This window comes from Eleginops maclovinus, chromosome 13 (assembly GCF_036324505.1).
Source record: "Eleginops maclovinus isolate JMC-PN-2008 ecotype Puerto Natales chromosome 13, JC_Emac_rtc_rv5, whole genome shotgun sequence".
Taxonomy (NCBI): domain Eukaryota; kingdom Metazoa; phylum Chordata; class Actinopteri; order Perciformes; family Eleginopidae; genus Eleginops; species Eleginops maclovinus.
In genome coordinates, this window is record NC_086361.1 from 19,245,947 (window position 1) to 19,273,470 (window position 27,524).

The 27,524-nt window shown below is 42.0% G+C and overlaps 3 protein-coding genes across 3 annotated transcripts; 1 reads left to right on the plus strand and 2 right to left on the minus strand.

Moving 5' to 3' along the window:
• Positions 1-37: 37 nt before the first annotated feature.
• On the minus strand, positions 38-3,835 carry zbtb8b (zinc finger and BTB domain containing 8B). Its single transcript, XM_063898445.1, has 5 exons — positions 3,731-3,835; positions 3,083-3,275; positions 1,719-2,607; positions 1,360-1,538; positions 38-546 (listed from the first exon to the last, which is right to left on the minus strand). The coding sequence occupies exons 2-5, from the start codon at positions 3,254-3,256 to the stop codon at positions 232-234; spliced, it is 1,557 nt and encodes a 518-aa protein (XP_063754515.1). The 5' UTR covers positions 3,257-3,275; positions 3,731-3,835; the 3' UTR covers positions 38-231.
• An 11,222-nt stretch (positions 3,836-15,057) lies between these two features.
• Positions 15,058-19,212, plus strand: heyl (hes related family bHLH transcription factor with YRPW motif like). Its single transcript, XM_063899617.1, has 5 exons — positions 15,058-15,498; positions 17,485-17,551; positions 17,641-17,724; positions 17,829-17,910; positions 18,145-19,212. Exons 1-5 carry the CDS (start codon positions 15,419-15,421, stop codon positions 18,828-18,830), a joined length of 999 nt encoding a protein of 332 aa, XP_063755687.1. The 5' UTR covers positions 15,058-15,418; the 3' UTR covers positions 18,831-19,212.
• Positions 19,213-21,968: 2,756 nt separating this feature from the next.
• LOC134874575 (coagulation factor XI-like) lies at positions 21,969-24,919 on the minus strand. Its single transcript, XM_063898626.1, has 9 exons — positions 24,787-24,919; positions 24,546-24,702; positions 24,091-24,200; positions 23,832-23,994; positions 23,322-23,440; positions 23,109-23,241; positions 22,854-22,960; positions 22,325-22,481; positions 21,969-22,171 (listed from the first exon to the last, which is right to left on the minus strand). Exons 1-9 carry the CDS (start codon positions 24,845-24,847, stop codon positions 22,036-22,038), a joined length of 1,143 nt encoding a protein of 380 aa, XP_063754696.1. The 5' UTR covers positions 24,848-24,919; the 3' UTR covers positions 21,969-22,035.
• Between the last annotated feature and the right edge of the window lie 2,605 nt (positions 24,920-27,524).

Genomic DNA, 27,524 nt, shown 5'->3' on the forward strand with positions numbered 1-27,524 from the left:
TCATATTTCACATAAAAAAGGACAAAACTTGATGAAATTCCATGTCAACAATTATACATTTATTGCAACAAAAACCACATTGGCCCCGATATAACCACAATGCAAACTTCTTTTAATGACCTGCAATCTGATTACATAAATCAATAAATAAGGCCATTCATAATGTCACATCAACAGTATGGCCACAGTTGAGAAGTTAAAGGAATGTTTTTTTTCTCCAAGTGCAGTGGGCTACAGATTCACTGTGTCACCTGCACCAGTGCAGACAGCCAGCTGCCTTTCAAGCATCTGTTTCGCCACCATGTCCTCCACTCTGCCAACCTCCACCTCATCTACATCATCCATAAAACTGGACCAATCCGGACCCCCGTCTGCACGCTCCATAGGCTCCGATTGGCTGCCGGAGTGAGCAGAGTCATCGTGTGTGGTGGTCACGCAGTTGCAGCTGTCGCAGAGGCCGAAGCGCCGGAGTCCGGAAGAAACACTGGATCCAGTAAAGGTTCGCCTGCAGCTCTTACAGGACACCGGCCAATAGTGCCTGTGGACCTGTGATGGTAAACATGAGAGAGACATCATTATACAGGCAACCCCAATTTAAAGATTACAGGTGAAGAATATCAACATAGGGGCAAAAAGATTTACTGTTCTCATTAAACATTTCTCACTACACACAAGTAACAGGAAAGAGGACTGAATTCAACAGCAATACTAACCAAATTAAAGAGTGAGCTAATTACTGCATATAACTAACTGCCAGCTATTACTGGCTTTAGAGGGTTCTTTAACGTATAATTAAATCTTATGAACTACAAACGAGACAAAAGGAAACAATCAATCTATAACAAGAGGACATGTACAGTATTTACAACCATCCCATTTCTAATTAGATGACATTTTCAAATTGTTTTAGTGATTGATCCAAATCAATTTCATTACAAATTAAAGTAACCACGGATTTGGCACAACAGCTGCCATTAAATGTTTCCTTACTAATTTGAAATAATGATGACTCAAATGTTTTAACTAATTTCAATGTTTCTGTTTCGCAAACTCTGTGAACAGCCCGTCCAATAAAGAGACCCAGCAAAAATGGAATTCAAAATAGTTTTAAAAAGCAGAAAAGAGACTACATTTCTGCTTTTTGTTCAACAGGATTTGTAGAGAAAAAAGCTCACTACTTAACAGGAAGTTGATAACCCAATGGCATTTAGTAGTTAATATATTAATATATAGTATAATTCCTTCTTCAATTAACTTTTGTTTCAGGAGCTACCTTAGATGAGGAGGTCTACATATCAAAACCAGGTCAGGTATCGCAACACAATTAAAATCATATGGATTTTTATGTTGAGTTCTTACACTGAGGGCATGGCTGCGAAGGTGCTCCTGTCTTGTGAACCTCTTGCCACACATGGGGCAGGGGAATGGTCTCTCTCCTGTGTGGCAGCGGATGTGTCTCTTCATGATTCCCTTTTGCTTGGCAGTGTACGGACAGAATGGGCACTTGTGGAGTTTCACTGGCACTACCAAACCATCGCCTGCAGGGGGAGGGAGAGGGCCACAGGTCAGATTAACTTCAGTAGGACAGCACTGCAAATGTTGTGTCCTTACATATGGATTGTTACATGTTTCAACATTTTTCATCAGTCTAATTTACATTAGGTCAAATGTACCCGATCCAAACATTTGCATCACTTTAGATTGATCTTGCCAATTACCTGTGTCTTCTCCAAGCCAATCAGACTGGATCTCCATGATAGATGATCCTGCAAATCCTAAACCTTCATCCATTCTGCATCCAGTGCTGCTACCCAGTCCTTGGGTAAAACGCTGCCCTCCTTTCTCCCCCAGGGGACTTTGACCTTCCCCTCTGGCCAGCATCTCCATGAGTTGCCTGGCATTACAGGAAGGGTTGTATCCTGAAGGAGAGCGCTCATTTGAGGGAGAGGGAGGAAGTAGTCTGCTATTATGAGGGTTATGGAGAGATGGCCCGGGATATGAGGACAGGTCTTTAGTGTCAGGGGACTCCATAAGATCCTCATCTGGGTCGTACTCTATCTTAGGGTTCACTAACTCGGGGGTCAAAGCAGACGATGAAGAAGATGAGAGGTTAGACTGATCCATTTGTCCCTTCTGGCCTTCATTACCAGATGCAAATTCCTCCGTGGAGTGGTAGTCCCTGTCCACATCTCTGCTGGTGCAGGGAGTTGTGGTGAGGGGGATAGACAAGGGGGTTCTAGCTGAGGTCCCAGACTCAGGCCCTTTAGTTGCAGCCTGAGAATGAGGCTCCGCAGCCCCTGCTCCACTGGAGATATTTGCAGCAGGAGTGCCGCTGTCTGCAGGACCCGAGCCTCCATCCTGGGCCTGCTTCTCCTTATCTGTGTTACTCTCCTTCTCCTTGTTGCATATTTCCAAAGATGAGCGGATGTAGCCCTTACAGAAGTTTACCAGATCGGTCATCTGCAGGTAGCTGCCGGCTGACATCACCTCAATCACATTGCTTCTGTTCAGGGCCAAGCGACCAGAGTAGAGGAAGTCCAGGACGATAGAGAAGGCATCGGCTGTCACAATGTCCAACGATGCTGTGCTGCAGCGCTGTCCACTATCCTGAAAAAAGATGTATTGAAAAATTTAGGACAGTTTATGTCTTTAATTACTTAAAACAGTAATGTTGCTGTTGAACTAGACTTTGAGCCAGGTTTCCTGTTTAAAATTTAGTAACAGTTTTATGATTTAGAAAGAAAAGCAGTGCAGTTATTTGGGCCAAATATGTCTGAGTATTTCTTTAATAACACATGTTGCTGTTGAACTAAAGGTGCAAAAGCAGTGCAATTGTTTGGGCTGGATTTATTTAACAGATGTCATTTCAGATGAATTTACCAAAAGTGTATTTTAGCAACATACTGGATTGCCTAATTTGATAAGATCAGCAATGAATGGACCACAAAAACCATGGAGTATCAGTTGTCACATTAACATACCCTAAACCACATTACATTTGTTTCTAAAAAAAGACTTGAAAAACACTCTCACAGTCTGCTTGAAATTAAATAATTGGTTATCACATATAATCCAGTCATACCTGCAGATAGTGAACCAGAAGAGCCCGGAAATAGCCGCTTCCAGCAAACAACACATTGCGATGAGCCTTGAAGACCCGGCCTTCTACAAGGATGCTGCAGTCACAGAAGAAGTCCCTCTTACGCTGCTCATTGAGCTCAAACAGCAGTTTGGGCAGGTAGCAAGGCACCTCCATGTGTGAACCTCAATGAGCGCTGCCAGGGGAGAGGGAAGAGATGGGTAGTAATATAAAGAGGAAACAGCAAAAGGTATAAAGGACATAAGGTGTTTTGAAACATTAGAATATAAACTTATTTCATTTGTATTATCTTTTGGAAGGATTGACCAGAAATTCCCTGTTTGTTTCTTCATTTCATTAGATAATAAACATGTGTTATTAGTACAGTACTACAAAATGGGTTTAATGGAAAAGAGGTAACATTCACCAATAGGTATTACACCCCATAGACTACACACCATCGTTTGAAAGAGGAAATACAAAGAGAACATTCAAGTAGCTGTATACTTTTGTTTGCTTACAAGATAGCTTGTGATGCTAGCACATAGTAGCCAGTTGTTGATACTTTATTCTAAAAATGTAAGACTATCAACACCGATTGAATCATGTAGACAAGCAGTGGTACAAAGAGATATAAAATATAGGTCTCACCTTGGTATTTACGCGACCGAAGTTTGAAAAACCTCTATAATAACACACAAATATGATTTAGCAAAGATTAGCATCGTTCATTGTCCTGCCCATGGGAACTTCCGGTTTCAAGAGTCGGTGACGCATCATATTCAACCAATCAGTGACCGACGGAGGCGCGGCCCCTCAAGCCCCTGTAAGTGTAATGAACAGATTACTTTTCATTTTACTAGTTTTTACTTTATGTTTTTATGTCTTTTTTCGTTTGTTCTCTGTGTCTCTGTATTTTTCACCCCTATATCCCCATGCTATACACCAGCAAACACTGTGACATACACTTTATACATCAAATGAATAAAATAAAATTCAGATTGTATTAGACTTCAGGTGCAGCAAAGTGGGAAGCAAAGTGTAAAAAGAAAGTTAAGTTTTAGGAAAGTAACAGCCACTCAACAGCTCAAGTGAAAGTTGTTATATACGTTTTATATACAGTACTTCATGCTATATAGAGTACCTAACCAATTTAAAAACCATCATTAGTTCATGTGACAAAAATGACATATCAAGCAAATGTAACCCTTCCTTTTTTACATTAAATATGTGACGATGATTGTTTGTTTTTGTTTTCTTAAGTTAAACTTCAATGACGCTTCAGTTATGTCTGCCTTTTCCCTTTGCAAAAACTAATTGATAGTGATGATGATAATGATGATGACGGTGATGATGTTGTGCAGAAGAACCTCAAAGTGTCACCCTCCCTCTCATACGGAGCCCAGCATGCCGCTGCAGAGCCGCAGGCGGCTCACGCCTGCCCACATTGTCTGCTCAGGAATACTTGTTTATTTGCTTTCCATTTTGGAGAGAAAATAATTCCCCTTTTTTATTTTCGGACATAGTGAGAGTAAACAAGTAGTTCCTTCTGCGCTGCGCCACACCCTCTCAGCACAATCCACAGCTCTTAGAAGTGTTTTTTTACACTGATGGGTGCCGACCAAGCAAGTTATTTGTTTCAGATATTTTCCCATGGCAAACAGGGCGAACACAAAGGCTTCGTGGTGGCCTGGAGAAACCACGGGGTAGGCGTACATGAGCCTCCATACTCAACCTCTTTTGAAAATGAGATTTATAGTACCTCATAAAAGTTCTATTCACGCTTATAAGCACTAAATATAAACTAGTATAAAACAGCAGGGATCGACTCAGTCCTTATAAACCTGACCTGATGCAGCGTTGGTCCGGCTGAAGGCAGGCCAACCGCCTCTTGACCCAGCTGCCCAACCCTAACACGAGTCTAACACGGAGCTAAGCTGAAATGAACTCTGAGGTAGCCCTGGATGCTGACCTTCATCTTGCGTTGACTCAGGGAAACACAAGTCCTTTGTTTTGGTCATTTGTTGACATATGGGCAGGAAACTCCCTCTCCACAGACCTTTTACAGCCAAGCGCTCACACTGACGTTTCTACAATACCGCCATATCTGTGTGTCAGTTTAATGCTGGTTTACACCCATCAAGCCCTTAGGAACAAATAATATTCATGATTTATGATTTAGTTTTGGCTAACGCCTATGATTATGATGGCGCATGATTTACTGTTTAAGCTCAGACTGAAAAGTAAATAGATGCAGCGATGAATGTTATGTAAGGCTGCATCCAGATTTGGGACCTCACTCATTGTGTGTGTTAGCCACTGCGAGACCCACGGCTGGCACAGAGGGCTCCAGCAGCACCCCTCTGGGTCCCTGTGGTCTGGGCCTCAGCACATAACAGCCACTTAGGCCGGCATTTTCCCAGGCTGAGACAACACACCACGGTGGCAGCGCGAGCCACAGAGAGGGCCTGATTAAAGAGTAGGGACAATGGAGGGAGAGAGACCGTGGTGGCATTTTCCATCTCCGCCGCTGTCTCCTGGGGGGACCAAGTATGTGCCGTGAAACGTTTGAATTATCCCAGAATCTCTGGAATTCAGACAGAGGCACCGCGGAGAGGACCCTCGACCGGGGATCAAAGAGCTTTGAGAGGAGTGCGGTGGACTGGTGGTGAAGTCGAGTACATAGAGGAGAATGAGTGTGTGTGTGTGTGTGTGTGTGTGTGTGTGTGTGTGTGTGTGTGTGTGTGTGTGTGTGTGTGTGTGTGTGTGTGTGTGTGTGTGTGTGTGTGTGTGTGTGTGTGTGTGTGTGTGTGTGTGTGTGTGTGTGTGCGTGTGTGTGCAAGCTTGTGCGTTTCGGAAAATGGACTTGAAAAAGATAAAGTCGATGTTTGAATCTGAATCATATTTTCTTTTATGGCGACATGTTTTTTTTCAAAAGCCATGTTTGACTTCTGAGGATGCAGTGATCATTGAGCAATGAAATACAGGCATGTGGTGTGTGTGTGTGTGTGTGTGTGTGTGTGTGTGTGTGTGTGTGTGTGTGTGTGTGTGTGTGTGTGTGTGTGTGTGTGTGTGTGTGTGTGTGTGTGTGTGTGTGTGTGTGTGTGTGTGTGTGTGTGTGTTGCTGTCCTTTTATCCTTCATGGGATCAGATAATGCAATCATTGCCAATCATTGGGAGTCTAATACAGCGGGCGACTCTCTTTAGTTTAAAGACGCCACTCTCCTCTGTGGTGGCAGAGGGAAAGGAAGGGAACAGCGCGAGGGGGAAACCTCGTCCTTCTCTTTTCTGTCTTTCTCTCTCTGTAATTATCACTTAATGTTCTTCGGTGATCTGGAGACGTCTGTCTCTCGCTTTGTCCTTTCTTCCCTCGTTGGAGAGGAAATGTATCACAGTCTGAAATAAATCAGCCAGCCTTTTTATTATTGTAAATTTAGCTGCAGAACAGAGTAGTAAATGGAGCCGTCCTAGACCACATGCTTCCGGTAGCTCAGAGCCTCAGTGCTGGCTGTCTCTGCCACAGCCAAGTCCAAAGATCAAAGCCTGCCGTATATACAGTTAGCTAGTCGTCCTCAAGCGTTGACCTCAAGCAAGTTTTCATGTCTGAGAAAGACAGCGTGTGTTTGGCTCGAGCCACATGCACAGTGTAGAGAATTAGTTCATTGCACAAGTATGCCTTTCAGCAAGGCCTTTTTGCAGGAACATCTGTTGTGTGTACTTTCTGGCTGTGTTGAGCTCATGTGTATCGATATATATCTTAAGTTTTGTCATGGCATTGTGTTTAGTTTGTTTGATGTAAAAACGACCACATTTGTGTTTATATAAAACAAAATGTACAAAGTGGTGGTCTGGGAAGATGCATCATGGCATTCAACAAGAATAATTAGCATCACATATGATCTGATTTGTGATTCCCAAGCAGTGGTTTTAAAGAAAGCTCAACTAAGTAAATCAACCGAACTTCGAATTTGATGCAAACAATACATCATATTTAGGTTGAATAGGGAAATTTAAATAAACCAAGTGTGCCTCCGAAGTAAAGTAGAGTTGCATCTCTGCAGCAATGACTAAGAAAATGGGAATAAATTAATCTTGAGTCATCTCCTTATGTTAGTCGGTCATAACATTTTGGGCATAAAATGAATCTGTAAATGTTCTACTTCAACACATTCTGCTAGAGATGTTTTTAGCCTAGCTGATAGGCGGAAATGCCTTTTGCTTCTGAGCAGTTGTTGATTACAGACCATAAAAAGAAGTGAGTCAACAGTCAACGGCGACAGTATAAAGCAGTCAACACCATCCACAAGAGGTCCTTGAGCGTACAATCATAAATGAGCATAAAAAATGATGAGGCTGGTGGATCTAGTGTGAGCGATTAACTGCGGGCATGCCTGACGAAATCATTAGCAAAAGGTAACAATAAAACAGTTGAAATAGCAAGCTTAGGGTGTTGAGTAAAATGTGTAAATGTTTTACAGTTAACTGTGATAAAACAGCAAGCTTTAAAGTCATACATAAACAATCCACCTCCAGAATTGATAGATGAATAAAAGTACTTAGTGGTAGCAGAAAAACTGGACCAAAGTCAAATTTACAAAGTATATTTTTGTATAAACACTGATATTATATAATACCAGGTTCATAAGAAATTTGTGATAACATATTTGAAACATGGTGGTGCTAAGGAAGAGGTACTTGAGCTTATCTGACAGGGTGTTGGATGTACCTCAGACAAGTGTTTCCTTCCAATACACTAAGACACTCTATATTAGGCTTTAAGATTTATAGTGTTCAAGTTTACAGATTAGCCAAACTAAAAGTCCATTAGTTTAACTGAACAATGCATTTCAGCTGATCAGAAAAAAGCACTAAAATCAGTTCCAAACAAAACAAAAATGATATACTTGGAAAAACAAATCCCTTCTTCGATCAAAATAAACTGCATCCTTTATAATAAACAAATGCTTCTTTAATAATAAGGAGAAAACAATATTAAAATAAATCCGGCACGGTATAGTAAAGCAAGCATTACATTATTGCACAAATCTGCCCTGATGCAGGTAGGAAAGGGCCTTAGGACAAGCGTCTTGCAGTATCTGCTAAAATGTGGTCTGCATTAAGGAAAGGAAGGATCATAGTGAACTGCGTGTTCAGTTTTCTACATTTAATAAGTCCTAAAGAAAGGCTGATTGGCCAAGAAGGGAAGGGAATCAACCTGCTCTCAGTTCTTCATCAGGAGTCAACAGGTGATCTGAAAAACCCTCCAATAAATTCAAATTGTGACATTCAGCTAAAATAATTGGGTAAAGGGAAACAACAATTACCAAAGAATGAGGGACACAGTGCTTCCATTATTTCAGTTTGAGTAATGTTCATGATAAGCATCAAGACCAATAAAAGTCCTGCAAACTCCCTCAGGATATAAAAATTATGTTTGTCATTACCCTCATCCTCCCTCCAAAGTCTTCCTCGCTTTCCTCACACACTCACTGTAATCCCCTTCTGGGAACACTAAAAATTACCCAGCAGCGCAGTGGCGGCAAGTTTTTATGCTGGTTTTTAGGGGCTTATGCCTGCTCTTGTGAGCTGCCGTCGGAGCGAGGTGTCGGCTGGATGCCTCCCTGATAAGGTCGTAATCTGAGGTGTAAAGTTATAGGAGGGATTTATGAAAGTGTGAGGCTGTCAGAGAGCTGCAGCCGAGGGTGTCGGGGGCAGTGTAAACCCGGGATGGAGCACCATCTCCTGGGTTTATGGCTCTTTATGAACTCCTCTGAGCCCACCTCGTGTCCAATTAATAAAAAGAAATCCTTGAATTGAAAACTGAGGAGCGAACAGATGTTTCCTGAATACATCCTTGCCATATACTTTTCAACTCATACTGTTAAATTTCTACACTGAAAGCCATTTTTCTTTAGGCCCTGATGGCAAAAATAGAAAGCTGATAGAGGAATTGAGCATCACATGACGCCGTGCAATAAAAATTAGTCTCCTCCATAAACTTGAATGATAGTCAGCTTCCAAGTCAAAACGCCTGAGCAAAACGAGTTTTACAACGGCTAATATTAGCCCAGTTTTAAAAGCCCCGGTCATGAAATGAGGCAGTTGCAGGCATGGCTGAGGGGACACAGCGGATTAGCCTTGAACTCTTTCATTTTTCACTTTCCCCCCTTTTTCTCCTCCTCTTTCTCTGTGGCTCGTAAAAAGATTGCGTCCTGTGTGTGATGTGGCGGAGGAGTGCAGTCAGAATAAACTGATTACGGACGAGGGCCGGCGTGCCTTTGAGTCATGGCACAGAACAACATTCTTCAAGCACTTAAAAATAGTAACAGTTGGCTTTTTGTCAGGTTTGTTTTTTCTCACTGGGAGGACTTTGGGGCATCCTCTGCTGGCTTTTTTATAGACTGGAATCATAACCAGATACTTCTTCAAACCCCCTCCCCTCCCCGTGTCTTTCATTCTGTTATTGGGGGTTTGTTTAATCTTGTGAAGAAAATTGGCTTAGCGTGGGAAAGACAGAATTCTTTTGGGGATAGGTTTTGTTGTTTTAGAGTTGTGCGCATTGTTGTCTTTTTTTTTTTTTTATTTTGCACAGCGAGGAAAAAGTACCAGTTTGTGCCAAAACCTCACGAAGTAAAGATAAAAAGGATCTGAGTGAGAGGGAGGCCGCAACACCACGACAAAGATAGGGGCTGTCCGAGCAAAGAGCTTTACAAATGACGATCTCCAGGGGAAAGAAGGGGGGAGAAAACACAAGGGAAGAAGGGAGTGGGAGAGGAAGGGGGAGGAAAAGAGAAGAAACAAATGTGGATGGATTGGTAAGAGGAGGAGGAGGAAGATGGGTATTGGGGGGAAATAACGCAGAGCAGTGAGGAGGGAGGGGGTGTAGATGAGAGGGGAAACATTCCCCCTTGCCCACATTAGAGACATAAAAAAGAAAACAAACAGAAAAACATGTCTGACATAAAGAGGCTGGTTTCCGCGGCGACAGCACAATGGCAGCCTGTGGCTCTCGGGGCCCTCGCCGTCCCGTCTGGGGCCCCGGCACCAGCGAAAGTCACCGCAGTCACAGGGCCCATCAGCGTGTGTGTGTGTGAGTGAAACATGGTGAATGTCATCGCAGGCCTAGTGCTGTGGGAACCGCCATGAAAGGGACCCCACTCGGAAGCCACAAAAGTCCCTTTCTGCTTCTTCTCCTCGGCTTTTAGCCTCTTTATTTATCTGTGTGTAGGGGAGCCGGATGAGGAGGGAGGACTCTCTCTCTCTCTCTCTCTCTCTCTCTCTGTTCTCTCTATATGGCTCTCGCTCTCTGACAGGCAGCATGACCCGGCGCTGCAGCCACCCTGCCCTCTTGACACCTCAAATCATGACCTAGTGACTGTGTCTGACGCTTTTTCTCTGGAGGTTTATTCACACCTCATATCAGCCCAATCCGATCATTACAAACACAATGCAGCATTTGGCAGACACAATGTGGCGTTCCCAGGAATTCCTCATATATCCAGGTTATTCCGCAGACAAGCAGTGCCACAAGGCCCAGGCATTCCTCATGTGTCTCAAGGGGCAAATAATTTCCTCATGGGTCCGACCCAGACTGTGCCAAGCTGCTCCGGTGCCAGTTCCCATGCCAATCCAAATCTTGACCCCAGTGAATGCTTGCCCAGACACAGGCTGGCTATCATGAGGGCCTCAAACCAATAAGAAACCTACAGATTTTGGGGGTTAGTGTATGTCAATAGCACTTGCATACAGCTGGGCACCATGCAGGGCTCCTTTGACCACAATTGGCCTTTTATACATTCTCAGCAGGGGTTCAAGACAGTGTGCAAACATTTCCTTTTGACTAATGCTATTGGACAATGCCGAGGAGTTATTCGAGGATTTAAATCGTGGTTATAAAGCTCTTCAAAGTTATGAAAAACAAACAACAACACTAAGGGCACTTGGAGAGAACCCACGCCAAGCCTGCTTCCATAAGGGAAAATAATAAGTACCATGATTAGGATCCGCTCTGCTAACTCTTCTACCAAAGTTTCTGCCAGTAATTTTTCCGTAACCTTGCTGACACACAACACAACATATAAACAAACCAATTAACCAAACCGAAGGCCTAACCTCCTTGGCAGATGCAAAAAAAACTAAAGCATTTAAATGAATATCTAAATCAAAGACAAGCAACAATTGTTAAAGACAAACAATTCTGTGGCTCGACAACAAGGCTTTGCTCATACATGTATGTCATTTTTGTTGACATAAATTTAACACAAATCCAGCAGATTAATGCAGAAAATAAAACTGTTACATGGTCTAAAAGCAAAGTGGTTTGAATGCAACCCAGTTTTTGTGCCTTTATTCATTTAACATCCATGCATGTGAAATATCATTAAAAAAAGCTTTACGGTCTAAATGAAACTGTTAAATCCAGATTTTTTGAGAAATAAAATGCTCTGCTTCTTGGAGTCTTTTTGATATTCAATGGCTTTTATTATTTTTCCCTTTCAAGTATTATTTTGCGTGTCTTTTGACATCAGACTAATAATTGAAATATATTGGTTTTCTGTTCTGAGTACTGTACACAAACTCAAAGGCACCCATGCATTGAGACATATCTGACCATTTATCTAGTTTGACATGAATGCAGAGGGGAAAGTCACACACACAATTTCCCGCTGAGCTGGTTCCATCTCACAGCTTTTCAAACAATGGCAATAGTCATGCATCAGAAGCAATAATTGCAGCTGAGTGTTTGTGCCTTATAAATTGTGGGTATGCACTGTCCACATTCGTGTGAAGGGGTTGCATGTGTGTGTGTGTGTGTGTGTGTGTGTGTGTGTGTGTGTGTGTGTGTGTGTGTGTGTGTGTGTGTGTGTGTGTGTGTGTGTGTTTGCTTGTATATGAATCCGCTGTGTGTTGTGTCCCTGAGCGAGTGAGCGTTCACACGTTCATGTTGAAGTTGCGCATGTGTGCGTGTGTGTGCAAATTGTAAAAGTATGAGCTTGTTAATTTCAATAAGGGACGCTGCCTTGTTGTGGTTTGGAGGGATGGGAGGGAGAGGACTTGAAGTGGCCGACCAGGATCGCCAGAAATCTCCCAGAATTCCATCCGACCATCCAGTGCCAGCTCTCTCGCTCTCTCTCCCTTTAAGTTTCTCTCCATCACACCCCCCCCCCCCCCCCCCCCCACCATGAAACTATTTTCATAATTATTAACTCATTCATCTCCTTAATTACTTTCCGCTAATGTTTGGTTAATGCAACTTGTCCCATCATCCTGGAACAACTGGGGACTGAAGAAAAGATGAGTAAAACCAGAGCGATTTCATTTAGAAAAAACAACAACAAAGAAAGACAGCGCTGGTGATACAGAGAGGAAAGTTGTTCTTTGAAGGGAAAACTGGGTGGGTGATAAAAAAACAAGAGTGGAGACTGAAGCCTGACTTCATAGATGTCTCTTTTTCTTTCAGACTCTTTCTTCCCTGTTTTCTGATGCAGAAATTAGATCCAGATCTGAATTAAGGAATGATGGGTAATGAAAGGATATGTAGAGCGGGGGTTGTTTGAATAAAAGCAGAGAAAAAGGGATCATTTTTTCTGACTCATAACCACCGCACTTTAAGCCCCCTGGTGATGGTCACACTGATTACTGACACTTGGGTATTACAAACACACGCACATGCACATGTTTTAAGTTTATTAATTTATACGTATGAGTTCAGGATCAACACTCAGTTACAACGAATGCAAACAAAGCTGTGGAAATACACACTTTAAAGAGGAAAAGAATCTAGATAAACTTACATTTAAATACAATGCAACTTACAGGACCTTAAAAAGTGCATAAAAAGACTTTACTTGTTCCAAAAACATACACACATCTTGTGCATTGTAGTATGTTTAAACTGACACACCCTTCCAGTCTGCCAGGCAGGAAGAGACACACTCAGCTGGGCATTGTGTGAAGGGGGCATGCCACTTGGCCTCTCTCCGTCTTTCACACACACACATGCACACACCACTGGGTCAGTCAGGCATCACTCCTGACAACGGGCGCCTGGGCCTCGTGTTTCCATGGCAATCTGTACCAGCAATCTTCCCACGGTGGCAGCGGAACCGAGCGCTAAGTAACCGTATGTGTGTGTGTGTGTGTGTGTGTGTGTGTGTGTGTGTGTGTGTGTGTGTGTGTGTGTGTGTGTGTGTGTGTGTGTGTGTGTGTGTGTGTGTGTGTGTGTGTGTGTGTGTGCATACAGAGAGCGCTATCTTGTCCAATGAAGAGCCCCAGATGTTCAGACACTCACTGGGATGATTCCTCTCTTGACCCCCCAGTACCTGCCCTTGTGTCCGCACACACTGACACACGCATGTTTGGAACAAACCGGTTCTTAAAGTCTGCATCGGACCTCAACAAATGTGCTTAATTAGTCACATTAAGTCACATATTTCCTAAACCACCTTTACGACACTTATCTCTGATTCCCAACCAGGTTTAATTGCTTTTATAAAATTCAAATAGTTAGCTAACGCAATATGTAATGGATAGTTGAAATTGTTAGCTTAAGGTACTGCAAATTAATTTGGAACATATCTAGATAACAACACATTTTATGTTTATAATCAAACAGTCGTTATATTGTAACTTAAAGGTAGCTAAAAATAAGGTTTGGGTAAGATTCAGGGGGATTTATTTGGAAAAATGAAATATATTCATATCTGTGTTTGATCAATATATAACCTTTTCAAACCAAGAATTAGTTGACGATTAACATCATACTATCTAGGAAGCCTGTCCTTTATACGTGGCCTAAGAGAGGGCCTTTTGGTTTAATTTTTTCAAGTTACCTGAAGGCCACCGTACCTTTACTACACGCTTTAAAAAGGAGAGGTGATTGAGGCGATATTCACCTAATCATGCGAATTGGTCCATTAATGCATTAAAAGTAGGCCAAAAGTGATCTAGAAAACAGTTGAAATAGATTAAGTAAGTAAGTTCAAATAATTAGTGAAGTGTAAATGCATCCAGTTAATTAAAAAATGGAATAAATGTTTAAACAGTAGCTAAAAGTAATAAGCAAACCAGTATCGAAACATAATGGATAAACTGTTGATAAATGTGATAAAAATGTCTAGCTTCTGCCACTCAAAGTACAATATGTAAACGTAATTGTGGCAAACTGTACATTAACAACTCAATTGTATGGAAAATTGAATGTTTTCTGTAGTAGCAAAGTCACTTTCATGTAAATAAATAACGCTAAGACAACCAAGAACAGCTCATCTGGGTACGCTTAACTGCTGGGGAAACTGATGTGACGTTGAAGTAACAATTAACACATTAGAACAATATGAAGTGCGTTTGACAGTGCGGACAGGGAATATGCGTATTCTTCTTTTCTTTCCTTCATGTTGTGGTTCTTTGCTGATCACTGACAGATGCCTAAAGGTCATTGCGTGTTATCCATCTTTGTAAAACTGCAGTCATGTTTTATAAGTTGTGTTTCTCTCACACACCCTCAAATAAAATGCAGTTCGATAACTCCATTCTCTGAGTCACCTGTGCGATTGTGTGAGAGTCGAGCTTCATGCACTGTCACACACTCCCCTGTAGATGATGGAGTGTTTTCACAGTCCATCATTCCCACACTCCTCACCTCTCTTCTTCCCTCCCTCACGCTGCCATTGTTCTACGCAACGGTGTAATTAAAGGAGCAGAAATAGAAAAGAAAAGGATAGAGAGAGAGAAGGAAGGAAGGAGAGCAGGAGGAGATTGGAGGCTAATTGACTGAGGATGACTGAGCAAAGGGGTGGAAAGATGGGGCCTGAGGGGGGAGTGAGGGAGGGAGGGTGACAAGCTGGGGAAGGCCAGATTAAAGGAAGGGAGGAGGGACAGGGAGAAGAGGCGGGGGAGCAGAAACTGGCAACCCTGCCCCAGCTGCCAAAGTCCTATTTTGTCATTGGGTGGCTGTGACAGAGAGAGAGGCAGCCAAGAGAGAAGTAACACAGAGGGAGCGAGAGTCATGATTGGATGCCAGTGACAGAGTAGAAAGACCAAAGCAGCTTGTGAATTTTCTTAGTTGTCATGGGCCCTCGGGGGTCGATCAAGTGGCTCCGCTGACTCACAGAGGAAAAGGACAGAAGACACGTGAAGAAAACAACTAAAAAAACCAAACCAAGTGACAAGAAGTAACTAAGGACAACAAGGCTTTTATAAGTAACAGCGCAAGAGAAAGTGAGAGTGAGGGGCACACAGGGTGAGAGCTGTACGCCTTCAGTGTGTCGCCGCCACGCAGCAGAGAGCGGTCGACAGGATCACCCAAATCCATCCGTCCAGCCGTCATCCAGCTCAGACATGAAGAGACCTCACGACTACAGCTCCCCAGACTCGGACACAGACGAGTTCATTGATGTGGGACAAGAAGACGGCTTTTGGTGAGCATCATCCAGCCACACCTGAGGTCCAAACCTATGACCTCTAGTCACACTAGCATACAAAGGCTGAAATTAGTAGCAAAATACAAATTTGCGCAAAGTGTGCTTAGCATTTTCACATGACTTTGACACAAAATTGCAGAGTTAAAAGTAAAAAAGACTACAGGAAAAATTATTTTTTTTAAGACTCAGAAACTGATTTTGTTTATAAACCAATTCATTAACAAAAGCAATATTCCTACTTTACTAGTGTATGCATTCAATATTTTTTGACAGATGTATTAAAGAAGTTGGACACACCTTTGAACAATGCAGATCTGTCAATTTAAAGTTTAACTTTAGGCCTCTTGCATCACGTTTTTTTTTTATTAAATGAAATATAAATGAATTGCATTTTCCCTTCAAAATGAAGCAGTGTCATGTCTGCTCCTTTACATTCCCATGTCAGTAAAAGCTTAGATTGGTAGTCGTCATTGCACGCATGACATGCATTACAATAAGTATAGGCCTGTCATGTCTGAACTGAGGAAACGGGTTGAATGAGCAGAATTTCTTGACACTGTACAATCGGAAATAAATGCATTTAATTTAGGAATTGTCTTTCCATCATTCAAAGTCATTTTTAAAAGTCTTGTGAGTAAATATTTACTTTTTCAATAAAATGTGTTTGAATTAATTTATTATTGTTGCTGATTGTGATGTAGAAGTATTATATTTGTGTACATTTCCAGTTCAATATAGAATATAATTATGAACTTTTAAATTATCACAAAAGCTGGAGAGAGGGACAACCGCACATTTTAATTCATAAGAACATTTAAGGCCTGCTTTGTGTGAGTTTTTTAAACACTTTATAAAACTTCAATTTATTAAATGCAACCTTTTGCTTTTTTAAGATATATTTATAACTCTCATAAATATGGATATTTTGAGAGGCTCAAAGTGAAGTTTTGTTTTCAGCTTTATTGAGGTTATAATTTTACTTACAGTATTATTGCGTCTCAAAATCAATCATAGTTTGTTCATATAATTAAATATATCAAGTAAGACGATTTCGCAAATTACAAACTAAAATATTTATTATTTGATCTGCAAAACATGTTTGAATGCAAATGTAACTTTTATGCCAAGATGTGTAACTCAATACTATATATATTACTTGGTACAGCGTCTTGAAAAATGTCTGACTAATTAAAATTGCACAAACTCTTTGCATGTCATTTATAGTCAAATTAAGAAAAGAAATCCTCATCTAGAAAATGTGGATTAAAGGGAACATTCATCAGTATATATAGAAAACACATTCCAAGCAACACTGGTAACATCACAGACATCCAGCCAGCCAGTACCACTAAAGACGGTTTGGATAAATCAAATTGTCATGTGACATGCAAACAGAAGACAGTGCCGTCTTTTCAAGTCAGTCCATCAAACATAAACCTAAACAAAAACACACAGCTAAATTGGCAGCCTTCATGTTCAAATCTAATAGAAACGCAGTCAGTCTTTGGTGAGGCAGTTTGAAGGAAACTCCAAGCTGTCAGCCACTCTCAGGCATGCAAGATGAGAGCACACAAACAAACACGATCCATATTGAGAGACTGTACTCTGTGAAACTCAGACCCGCATGCTGCACACTGGAGCCCCATGCAAGCGAAAGCATCGCCCCGGGGCTATATAATCATCTTTCTAAAAGTGCTTTTCTCAGATGGAAAGGGGAACAGCATGTCATTTCACTGAGACTAATGTTCAGAAACGCATCAAACCAAAAACAATCTCGTCTTTCCTCCTCTCCCGGGCACTCCTCTGCTCAACTGTGCCCAAAAAACAAATTAGATTGTAGGGAGCTGATGTGCCATCCCGCCTCTGTGTCATATTAAGCAGGGTAATAATAACAATATGCAGGAAAATCAAAGTGAAGTCTCTCTGCCAATAACGTCTCTCCATTTTCCCTCATCCCTCTTTTTCTCTATCTCCATGGTACAGCCCAGTCACCGGGTCCATGTCTCCTGGCAGCGCCTCACAGGTCCTGGCCAGAAAGAAAAGGCGAGGGGTGAGTGGATAACAGCCTTGGATCTTAATCTTTTGAGTCCTGTCGTTTTGTTTGGCCCTGACCGTCCCTCTGCTCTTCTTGTTGTGTAGATCATAGAGAAGAGGCGCAGAGACCGGATCAACCACAGCCTGTCAGAGCTCAGGAGGCTGGTGCCCAGTGCTTTTGAGAAACAGGTGACTGCTCTTAAACCAGTTATTCTACTTTTAACAAAAGAAGGAAATCAACAGCTGATTAAAATCTGACGCAACTTGGTCAAATGTTGTTCATTTCCCTTCAGGGTTCATCGAAACTGGAGAAAGCAGAGATCCTGCAGATGACCGTGGACCACCTTAAACTCCTGCACGCCATGGGAGGGAAAGGTGAGTGTGTTGCTTCTTCTTGTCTCCTTTGTTTGCCTTTTTTCCCCGGAATATAGACACGAAGCCCTTTGGACTAATGCTGGAAAAATTCTTAAACCAATTCCAAGTATAACGAGCTATTGTCCCCTTTTTTGGATAAGAGAAAGCACTACGTAGAATAAATAGTGTTGCCATGACTAACTGCATGCCATTACTATAACTGAATCTATGACTAACATCTCCTTTCTTTCTTAGGTTACTTTGATGCGAGGGCCCTAGCAGTCGACTACAGAACCCTGGGCTTCAGGGAGTGTGTTGGAGAGGTGGTGCGGTACCTCAGCTCCTTGGATGGGGAGTCCCCGGACCCTATAGGAGCCCGCCTGGTCTCCCACCTCTCCCACTGTGCCAGTGAGCTTGACCCCCTCCTCATGCAGTCGCCCCCGGCCTCCGCCTTGCCCTTTCCACCTTGGCCTTTCGCGTCCTTCCCTCAGATCTCCGCCGCCTCACCGGTCTCCTCCTCATCTCCTTTCCCCAGCGGGAGAAGGGAAATGGCGCTGCTGGGGAGCTACCCGTCACACGCCTCCCTCCGCCTCGGCCCCCTGGCTGGCTGCCATCAGGGCGTTCCCCAGCTCCATGCGCCTACGGCCCTGGCCACCGTCCACAGGTTGCCCTCCCTGGCAGCCTCTGCGTCCCTAGCCCCCTCCAGACCGACCCAGCCGTCCCCTCACAGTGCCACCAGGGCCTCGCCTCTTCCCCTCCCCAACCCTTCCTCTTCCTCCCCTTCCACCCCCTCCTCTACTTCTACTTCTTCATCTTCTGCTCCAATGCAAGTCTCTTTCAGGCCCTTCGCACCTATGGGGTCTCCTACAGCCCAGCGCAGGGGCTTGAGCGGACCGGCCAAGTCGGGCCAGGGATGGGGTACTGAGATCGGAGCTTTCTGAGGGTCTGGCTTCCAAATGAACTCTGGACATGGAGCAAATATGAACCCGTCGGAGAAAGACCATTCAACCTTCGATGATTGTGTCTGATTTGAGGGACTCTAAAAGCCATAACAGACTGTGGGTGAAGTTTCAGATAATCACAAACAATCATATATAGTGAAAATGGAGGAATGTGTGAATAAATTCCTGTTATGATCATGCTTGACAAATACACGGTGTCTAACAGAGCCATATATATAACGCTCAACAGAGAGATGTTGGGTTTTTACTGATCTTTTAACTGTGATATGTGTTGTTTTTTCCCCAAATCATTTATACATTTGATAACGTTTTCCAAGAATGTTTGACAAAATCTCTATAAAGACTAAGTGCCTTTACCTTTGTCCATGTTTTACTCTGTGTGTTTTTTCCGACTTTAAACAAATGACAACGTGCACATGCAGCTTCACGTTATCTGCAATCAATGCAATGGTTGAAAGCTACATATTACCCATTTACATTTATTAGCCATGTCTGCAAACACTGCTTGCATGTTCTCCAGCCGTAACCCCCTCTGGATCTACACTGTCTCCAGTGATGGCTGATGGGAGCTGTGGTCTTGTGGCTGCAGAGGATAAACATGGTGGGAGTTGGTGATGTTTTTGGGATGCCGCGGCGAGGCAAACAGACCCATCACTGTGCCCTCTAATTGGCAGTCCCCTGTAATTAACTTTACCCTCATATCAGTCTATGTATCTTCCTCCACTCTGCTGTCTCTCTGCCATTCTTTCTCTCCAATCTTGTGGTTCACCAGCGGATATCTTCTCTCTCCGTCTGTCTGCGCCACTGTCTCCTCAACAATGGACAGACAGTGAAGGAGAGGGCGAGAGGGAGGATGGAGAGACTGAGCGAAGGGGAAAACAAAAGGGAAAAGATCTGAAGGGCTGTGGTCGGGTGACTGATTTGGCGTAGACGTTCAATAACAGGGTGGTGGGAAGGCAGGAGACAGAGTTGAGGAGAGATGAGAGGGATTGTGAACGTTTAAAAAGGAAAGAGAGAGAAATAGTGTGAATCACCGAGAGTCCGCCAACGTGTACAGGGTGCACAAGAAAACCCCCCGAACAATGATGAATGACAACGAGTTGTTCCTCGAGAGGATCAGCATAATTGTGCCGTGCTTCACCAGAACGGCTCCGCGGGGATGAGAGAGCAGAGAAGAGCCTTGTGTGTGTTTACTGCTGGAAAACGCTTTGATCTACTTCAGGATGCAATGTCTGTGGTCTGTGGTCCAAAAATGTGTGTGTTCTGCAAAGTACATATTGTTTATTTGAGTGAGTGTGCTGGTGTGTGCTTAAGCCTGTCTCGTGTGCTCGCTGCCTTGTGCATGTATGTGTGTGTTTGTGTCTTGCCAAGTGTTTTGTTTGTGTGGTGTTGTGTGCACACATGTCTTGTGTGAGAGTGTGTGTGTGTGTGTGTGTGTGTGTAATGTGAGTCTTAAGGGCTGGCGTCAAGACTGAACCGCGGTGGCGGCGTGGCTCTCGTGCAAGGCCGGACGGCGGTCGAATGGACGGACGGACGGTACGGTGGTGGAATGTTTGTGGAGGGTGCGTGCACACACACACACACACACTAACACACTAACACACACACACACACACACACACAGGCTGGCTGGCACTTTTCTAGCCTCTGAGTGGAGGAGCCAGAGTCACCACCACAACTTCCAGGAAGGACAACCACAGTCACACTGAACTAGGTTTCCCACGGGGGAGGGGAGGCAGGAGGGGAGGAGAGAGGAAGGAGAGGAGGGAACGATGGAGAAAGAAGGAGGGAAGTGAGCATGTGTCTGTTTGTGTGTATGTGAGGAGAGGGTGTATGCCATAGATTAAAAGTGTTCTTCAAGCTGAAAGAGGAAATAGATGCAGCAATGATGACAGGAGGGAGGAAAAAAAAGAGCCTGAAACCGGAAGTGAGAGAAAGTCCACCTCTGATGTGCAAATACACTCCTCCATGCTGAGTCTTTTATTGGATGGCATATGTGTTTGACCCTGGGTGTAGAGCACTTTAAACAGTGGTTCAAAGAGAATCCAAAGACGCCATCGTAAGGGCCAAAGCCCCCAGGTAGAGAGCCGGGCTTTAAAGCGAAGTGGCAATGAATAAGGATATGTATCCAGTTGCAATTATAAGGAGAAAATCCTTAGAAAACATCATAACTAAGAGTCTCTCTTTGTACTTGAACATGTTTGTATACTGCCCTGCTCCACTGGTTGTAGCATGGTGAGAGTATTGTCTTCATCTGTCTCAAATACATGTAGTACAGGTGTGTCAAATTTCCTCTAACGACGCTGGCCTGTCCTCCCCCTAGGGGCACTCTGGTACATGACACTAAAACAACAACCCCAGCTTTTCCACAGTAATGATGTATGCCTTTGGCTAAATGAGAATGATATGGGTCACAAAAAGCTAATCGCTGGGTTGATAAAGGGGTTCTTAACCTTCTGAAAGTGTCTCACTAGGGACTTCATATATATATTCCAAAACATTTGAGCTCCTGTTTTGGTCATTGGAGGAATTGAATGTCAGGAACATGTAGTTTAGTGACCTCTGCTGTCAAAACGACATAAGTGCAGGACTCAAGGTCCAACCAGGACAAACATGTTTAAGACAGCCTGCATGCTGATTAAGACAACAAGAAGAAACAATATGAAGAAGTGGATCGTCATCAATGCATTCAAATGACCCAATCTTTTTGTCAATTCTTAGGTAACATTTAATGATAGCCAGAGCTGGATTTCTCTATGTTTGCAGAGGTACATGATAAGTGCTGAGTCACTGTGAGTTTCCAGCTGTCAAATTTGACACGCAACAGGTGATAGTGAGGTCAATTACTTCAGGAGAATAAAAAAGAAAAAAACAAAAGCATGAAAACATTGTGAAGTTGTGTTATTATTTTCTCAGTCCTAAGCACTGCGCCATTTCTTTAAATATGAACCTTAAATAAAACCTGTCTTGTGTCTTATAAAATATAGGTGTAGGAATATGTGTATATTTTTGCTCGCCTCGTACATAATATATCTCTCCAAACTGTAACGGTGAGCCAAAACAGGACAGTGTGAGAATTGACTTTCAATTCAAATAAAGCAGGCTGAAAAAGCAAACTGATTTTCTATCTGTTTTATTACTCTTGTTTACACACAAAAATAATCCCCTGCAGCTTCAATCGAAATCAAATGCTGCTTACTTTTGGGTGTGTAGCAATATTCACACAGCTCCTCAGGGGGAAGCCTGATGTAACATTGTTAAGTTTTTTGACATTAGACGGAGCAGGCATGGTGATGGTACGTTTCAAATAGCAGTGACGCCTGGAACACAAAATCAACAAAATCCAGTTATGCACCGTAAATACAGCTGTAGTCAAATTATAAAGTGTGTTACAATGAGGATTAGAAGATTGCCTCAATTGTATTTTAAAAAAGTAGACAAAATGTGTCTCTACTTTCACAAGAGTACTGTACCGGTATTCTGGCGGATGGGTTTCAGTGACATAGGTGTAGAACTGGCAGATAGGATCCTCATTACATTTCCTCTGACAGGAGACTGCATCGTCCGTCACCTCAAAACGAATATCAGAACCTTGGAAATCCACATCTTTGTGAGCAACCTTAAGCCAATCTGTAATCAGATAGGTCAGGGTTAAACTTCTACTGCAGGCTAAACCACAGAAACACTTCACTTACAATACATTTGAATTATTATTACATTTGATTCTACATTCAAACGAGGGTTCTGTGTGCAATCAGTGGTGGCCAGTTACGAAGTACATTTACTCAAGTACCATACACAAGTAGGAGTTGATTGTATTTTAAATTTCGTGCTACTCTATACTTCTAGATTTAAGACAAATGCACTGTTTGCAATTTATTTAACACTCACAGTTACTTTTTACATAAAACATTGTCTTATAAGTATATAAAATAGGCTCCACATAGACAAACTTCTATATATATTTGGTTTGTTTTTTTTGTGTTGATCAGTGTTTCATACTCTCATCCAGCCAACAGAAGCGTGCAGGGAAACCACTTGTGAATCCTTCTTCAGATATTGTCTCCATCTTTTCTCTGTTGTTCTTCAGGTGACATTTAAATTCATTACTGCATGAAAGAAGAAAGCAAATAAAACATTAGTTAAAAACAATGTCACTGTGAGGACAGTTAAGATAGTGTCTAAAACAACAAGTAATACAATACACTATGATACCTCATTGCATGTTCTTATGGATACAAAGGAAAGAAGAAATACCTGTCATAAGAGAAGTAGGTGCAGGATGGGTGAGCAGAGCACAACGCCCGACAGTGTTCAGGACAGAGAGCAGGATAGGTCTTGAGGTTGTTATGCGGGATGCTAATGGCTGGAAAAAGCTTGCCCTCACATGCTGTAAAAAACACATTAAAAAAAACATGCTTAGATGTGTAAGATGTTTACTTAATGGTTAATATATGACTGATTGTGTACCTTCGGTAGACTGTTGAGGAAATTGTATGTTTTGGGAGAATCCAGACACTACACCAGGCTCTTTTTCCACAATCGGAGGGACTGGAATTGACGGGCTATATTTAAGGTGGCACTTGAACCTAAAACAACACATGGAAACAAATATTTATTTTTATTTATTCAGAAGTGACATGATTATGCTGGAGCTAAGTACAACCAAATGCCAAACGTGACATTTTTCGGGCAAACAAAATGTCACAAATAAAGTTTATGAAGTGAAAACATTGTGAAAAATTGTAAGACGAAAACACGGAGGACAATATGGGACCAAAGTACAAAATAAACAGAAGACATCTTGAAACAAGTGATTAAAAACATTAAACTCATTGGATAAATGTTAACTGAGGTAATACATTTAGCTTAGAAATGGGGTCATTTTCTACACATTCAAACAAAGGAGTCGCCCCCTGCTGGTTGGTAAAGAGGGTGCATTAAAGGCACGTTCCCTTCATGAACGTGATCCCAGTTTACCTGATACTCTCTGTTACAAAGTCTTCGTGCACAAAAGTAAAGAACTGACAGCCAGGGTCCTGGGTGCAGGCTCTCTGGCACTCCTCGTGGTCCGCTGTGAACAAAGCAGTGTAGTCGGCCCCAAAGAAGTCCACATTAGGGTACACCTTAGGCAGACAAGGCTCTGGCAGACAGACAGAGAGAGTAAATGAGTGATATCTCATATAGCTTATCAACTGATGTTTGTCATGTTGGTTATAAACAGTTGTTAGGAGCTTACGTAATTCTGGGGTGCACCCTTTGAGAGAAAACCCAGAGGTGACGCCGTTTAATGGGTTCTCAGCTGCAACTTCTCCAGAGTCAGTGGTTTTTAGGTAGCACTTGAAATAGCTGCAGGGCAGAGGGGCAGATTATTTAGTCTGATTTCTATAAAAAATAAAATAAAATGAATGTCGGTCATCACAGGGTGGTGACCAATTGACACCAATGGTAGTAAAAAAAAAGACAAGCACCAACAATGCTTACACAATAAGCAAATAGAGTATTTTGTAAGTCTATAATGTACAGCTGTGTTTCATTTACTTTGAGTTTAGCATCCAGGGAAAAAAACCTAAAGTGAATTTTAGAGTTAAATATAGTTTTCGCCATCCTATTTCTGAAAAAAAAATCAATATTCAAAGGAAAATATAATGTACTAATCTATTTCTAATAACATGTGTACTGCTTGTTCTGTACCTCTCATCTCTTGTCCAGTCAGAGCGTAGGAAGGTAAAGAAGCGACAGGAGGGGTGCTGGGTGCAAAGTTGCTGACAGTGGTAAACATCTGGAGAGTATTGAAATGTGATGTCCATTCCTGGGAAATCCACATCCTCCAGAAGCTGTTTGTTACAATCTAAAGAAATGTACAAACATAGTAAATACGTTCTGCCACACGTAAATGGTCAAATCACAATATATTTATGGTATGTGTAATTACCTTGAGTTAAGCAGAGGCCGCAGAGAGACAGCAGAACCATCAAATTCAATTGGGTTCCCATCTTCTCAGGTTTGAAGCCAATACAGATTCTCGAAGCACAACTGAGGTGAGATAGTCACTTCTGCAACTGCAGCAAAAATCCAAGTTGCAAATGAATTATTGAAATGCTCTTCTTTACGAACTATGAACCTTTACTAGCCTTTCCAAAGTCCAGAATCATGTTAACATGAAACAGGGTTCTGTTTACTTGTCCTCTGTTTACCTTTTCCTTACTTTCCTTAGTTGTGCATGTATATCTTCCATGTGTGTACAATTCCATGTAAGGGATTAATAAAGTAGATATCTTACTTTTCTTTCTTTATAGTGTTTTATTTGTCAGATAGCTTATATTTCATTTATACTACTTTTTATGCTGCTGCAACAAGATGAATAAAGTTAATCTTGTCTTATGGTTGTATAACTGGAGTGAAATAGCTGGTTTTGCAACTGTACTTTGGCCAAAGGGCTGTTGAGCAATAATAATAGTAGCTCATCATTGATTTTAAAGTCACTCTTTTAGAAAATGTTGCCCTGAAAGTCTATTAGCATGTTAAATGTTGTGAAAGCTGTAACTAAAAGCCTCACAACAGATAACACATCTTAAATGACAAATTTTGTGTCACTATTTAACATCATGCACGCAGACGCTTAAACCAACTTTATTTTCCCGGATTGAGTGCACACAATCCTGTCCATTTGAATAATTGTAAAGTGTTAACCCGCAGCTCACTTTCTTCCTAGTAAAATGCCTGAGCTGCTAAATCACACCTGCTTATGAAGATGTGTGGCTGATTGGACTGTACCATTTCCTTAAAACCCAAGGGGTGTTTACAGAGCTTCTTCATCCAAGCTACCCCTTCTTTAAGTAGAGCCATATCTTTGAATCAACTATGGACTGGGTTATACGTTCCTGCAGTTTGGGCAAATAGGCAGTGGCTTTAGGTCAGAGGTAAACATGTGTTTTACAGATTTTTTCAACTGCTAAAACACTTTTTTTGAAAGCAGGGCTCATTTTTCTCAAAACACTAAACACAATTCACAAAACCACACACTCAAAGTACAAAACACCTCATATATCTTGCAAAATGAAGCACTGCACCCAAAACTTCATAAACACTTACCAACACCAAACTTTAGCACCAAAAGAGAAACTTCATTTACATCACAAGGCACTCTGTCCAACCAACTACACACGGATGTGATCAATCTAAAGCACACTCATCTTTTTGGCCTTTTTCTGTATGGGGAAAATTCTGCACCAAAGAAATTTGTGCAGAAACACAAATATTCTGTTGAAACAAACCTTATTTATTTTTCTACACAACTAATGAACACAACATCCATGCACAGCACATACAGTTACTGTAGAGGTTTGAAGTGTCTTGAGATCTTGCAATGGCTTACTCAGTTGTCTATTGTTAGCAAGAAGTTACGTTCCACAGGCCCTGTCCATAGCTAGCCCAGCTGTACAGTTCAACAAAAGTCCACTTCAGAAACGTTGTTGTAATACAGAAAAATATAGGAATCTCCGTTTTATTACTCAGTTTCAAAGTTATAATTTGCTTACAAAAAATATGGCTGGCTAATACACTTGTTGTAACTATTTATTTACTATTCACTAAAAAGAAGGTAAGAAAACCGTTTGCCTCCACAGCTCTCAAGCACTGTCCGCACGCTCCCCTTGTCCACAGAATATCTAGCGCATGTATGCGGTCTTAAAGGGGAAGTACACCTTTTTATCAACATGTACCAAATCATATAAAACATGAATTCTAGTATGCTTTTAACATTTTTAACCATTATATGACCTTCAAAATGAAATCATGTATCTTTTTAACACATTTTAGTCATGTTAACTGTAGTTATCACTATGAACTGTTCTTTCGCCTCTACAGTTACAGTTGTGTGAACACAAATGTGCTCAATATCATAAAGAGAAAATGGAAAAGATGGGGAAAAAGTCTTTTAATTCTTTGAGGAAAAAATCTAAAAACATTAAACAAAAAGAAGAAATATTTAGGCTGCATTTGACCACCTGGCTGGGTCTGGCCTCATCATCAACAAGAACATCTTCCATGCAGTAATTGAGGGAAGAAGCTAGATCTGTGTCTAACCAACTACACACTTTTATTCTCAAACTAAAGCTCTGTCATCTGGCTTGCAGACAGCTTAGTGGTTAGAGCTGGTGACCTGTATACAGAAAACTTTAGCCTACTAGGCTGGTATTTTTACTTTAACATCTCCAATAAAGGCCATCTGGCCAAAAGATACCTTTGTTCTGAAAATCTCGTGCAGAAACACCGATATAGGCCTACTGTTGGAAGAAAATGCACCACCATGCATGCTCAGTGACAGTTGTGTGAACAAAAATACGCTTTCTATCAAATACAGTACATTGAAATATAACTTTGAGCTAGAAATATAAAGATTTATTTTTCCAAATAATCATTATTTAGATTTGTGACTGAGCTGTGTGTAGCCCCAGCACCTCTTCACCTTCACAGAGGATATCTCCCCTCTCTCCCACTGCCTGTGGAAGAAGCAGGAGCACAGGGCTGACGCTCATACAGCTCCATGCTGAAATCAACTCCTCCATCACTAGATCTCCCTCTAGCTCTTTCTCTCGCTGCTATGTCCATTGTTGTTGTAACACTACACGTAATTATTACGTGTAGTCTTTTTGTTGTGCTTACATCCTG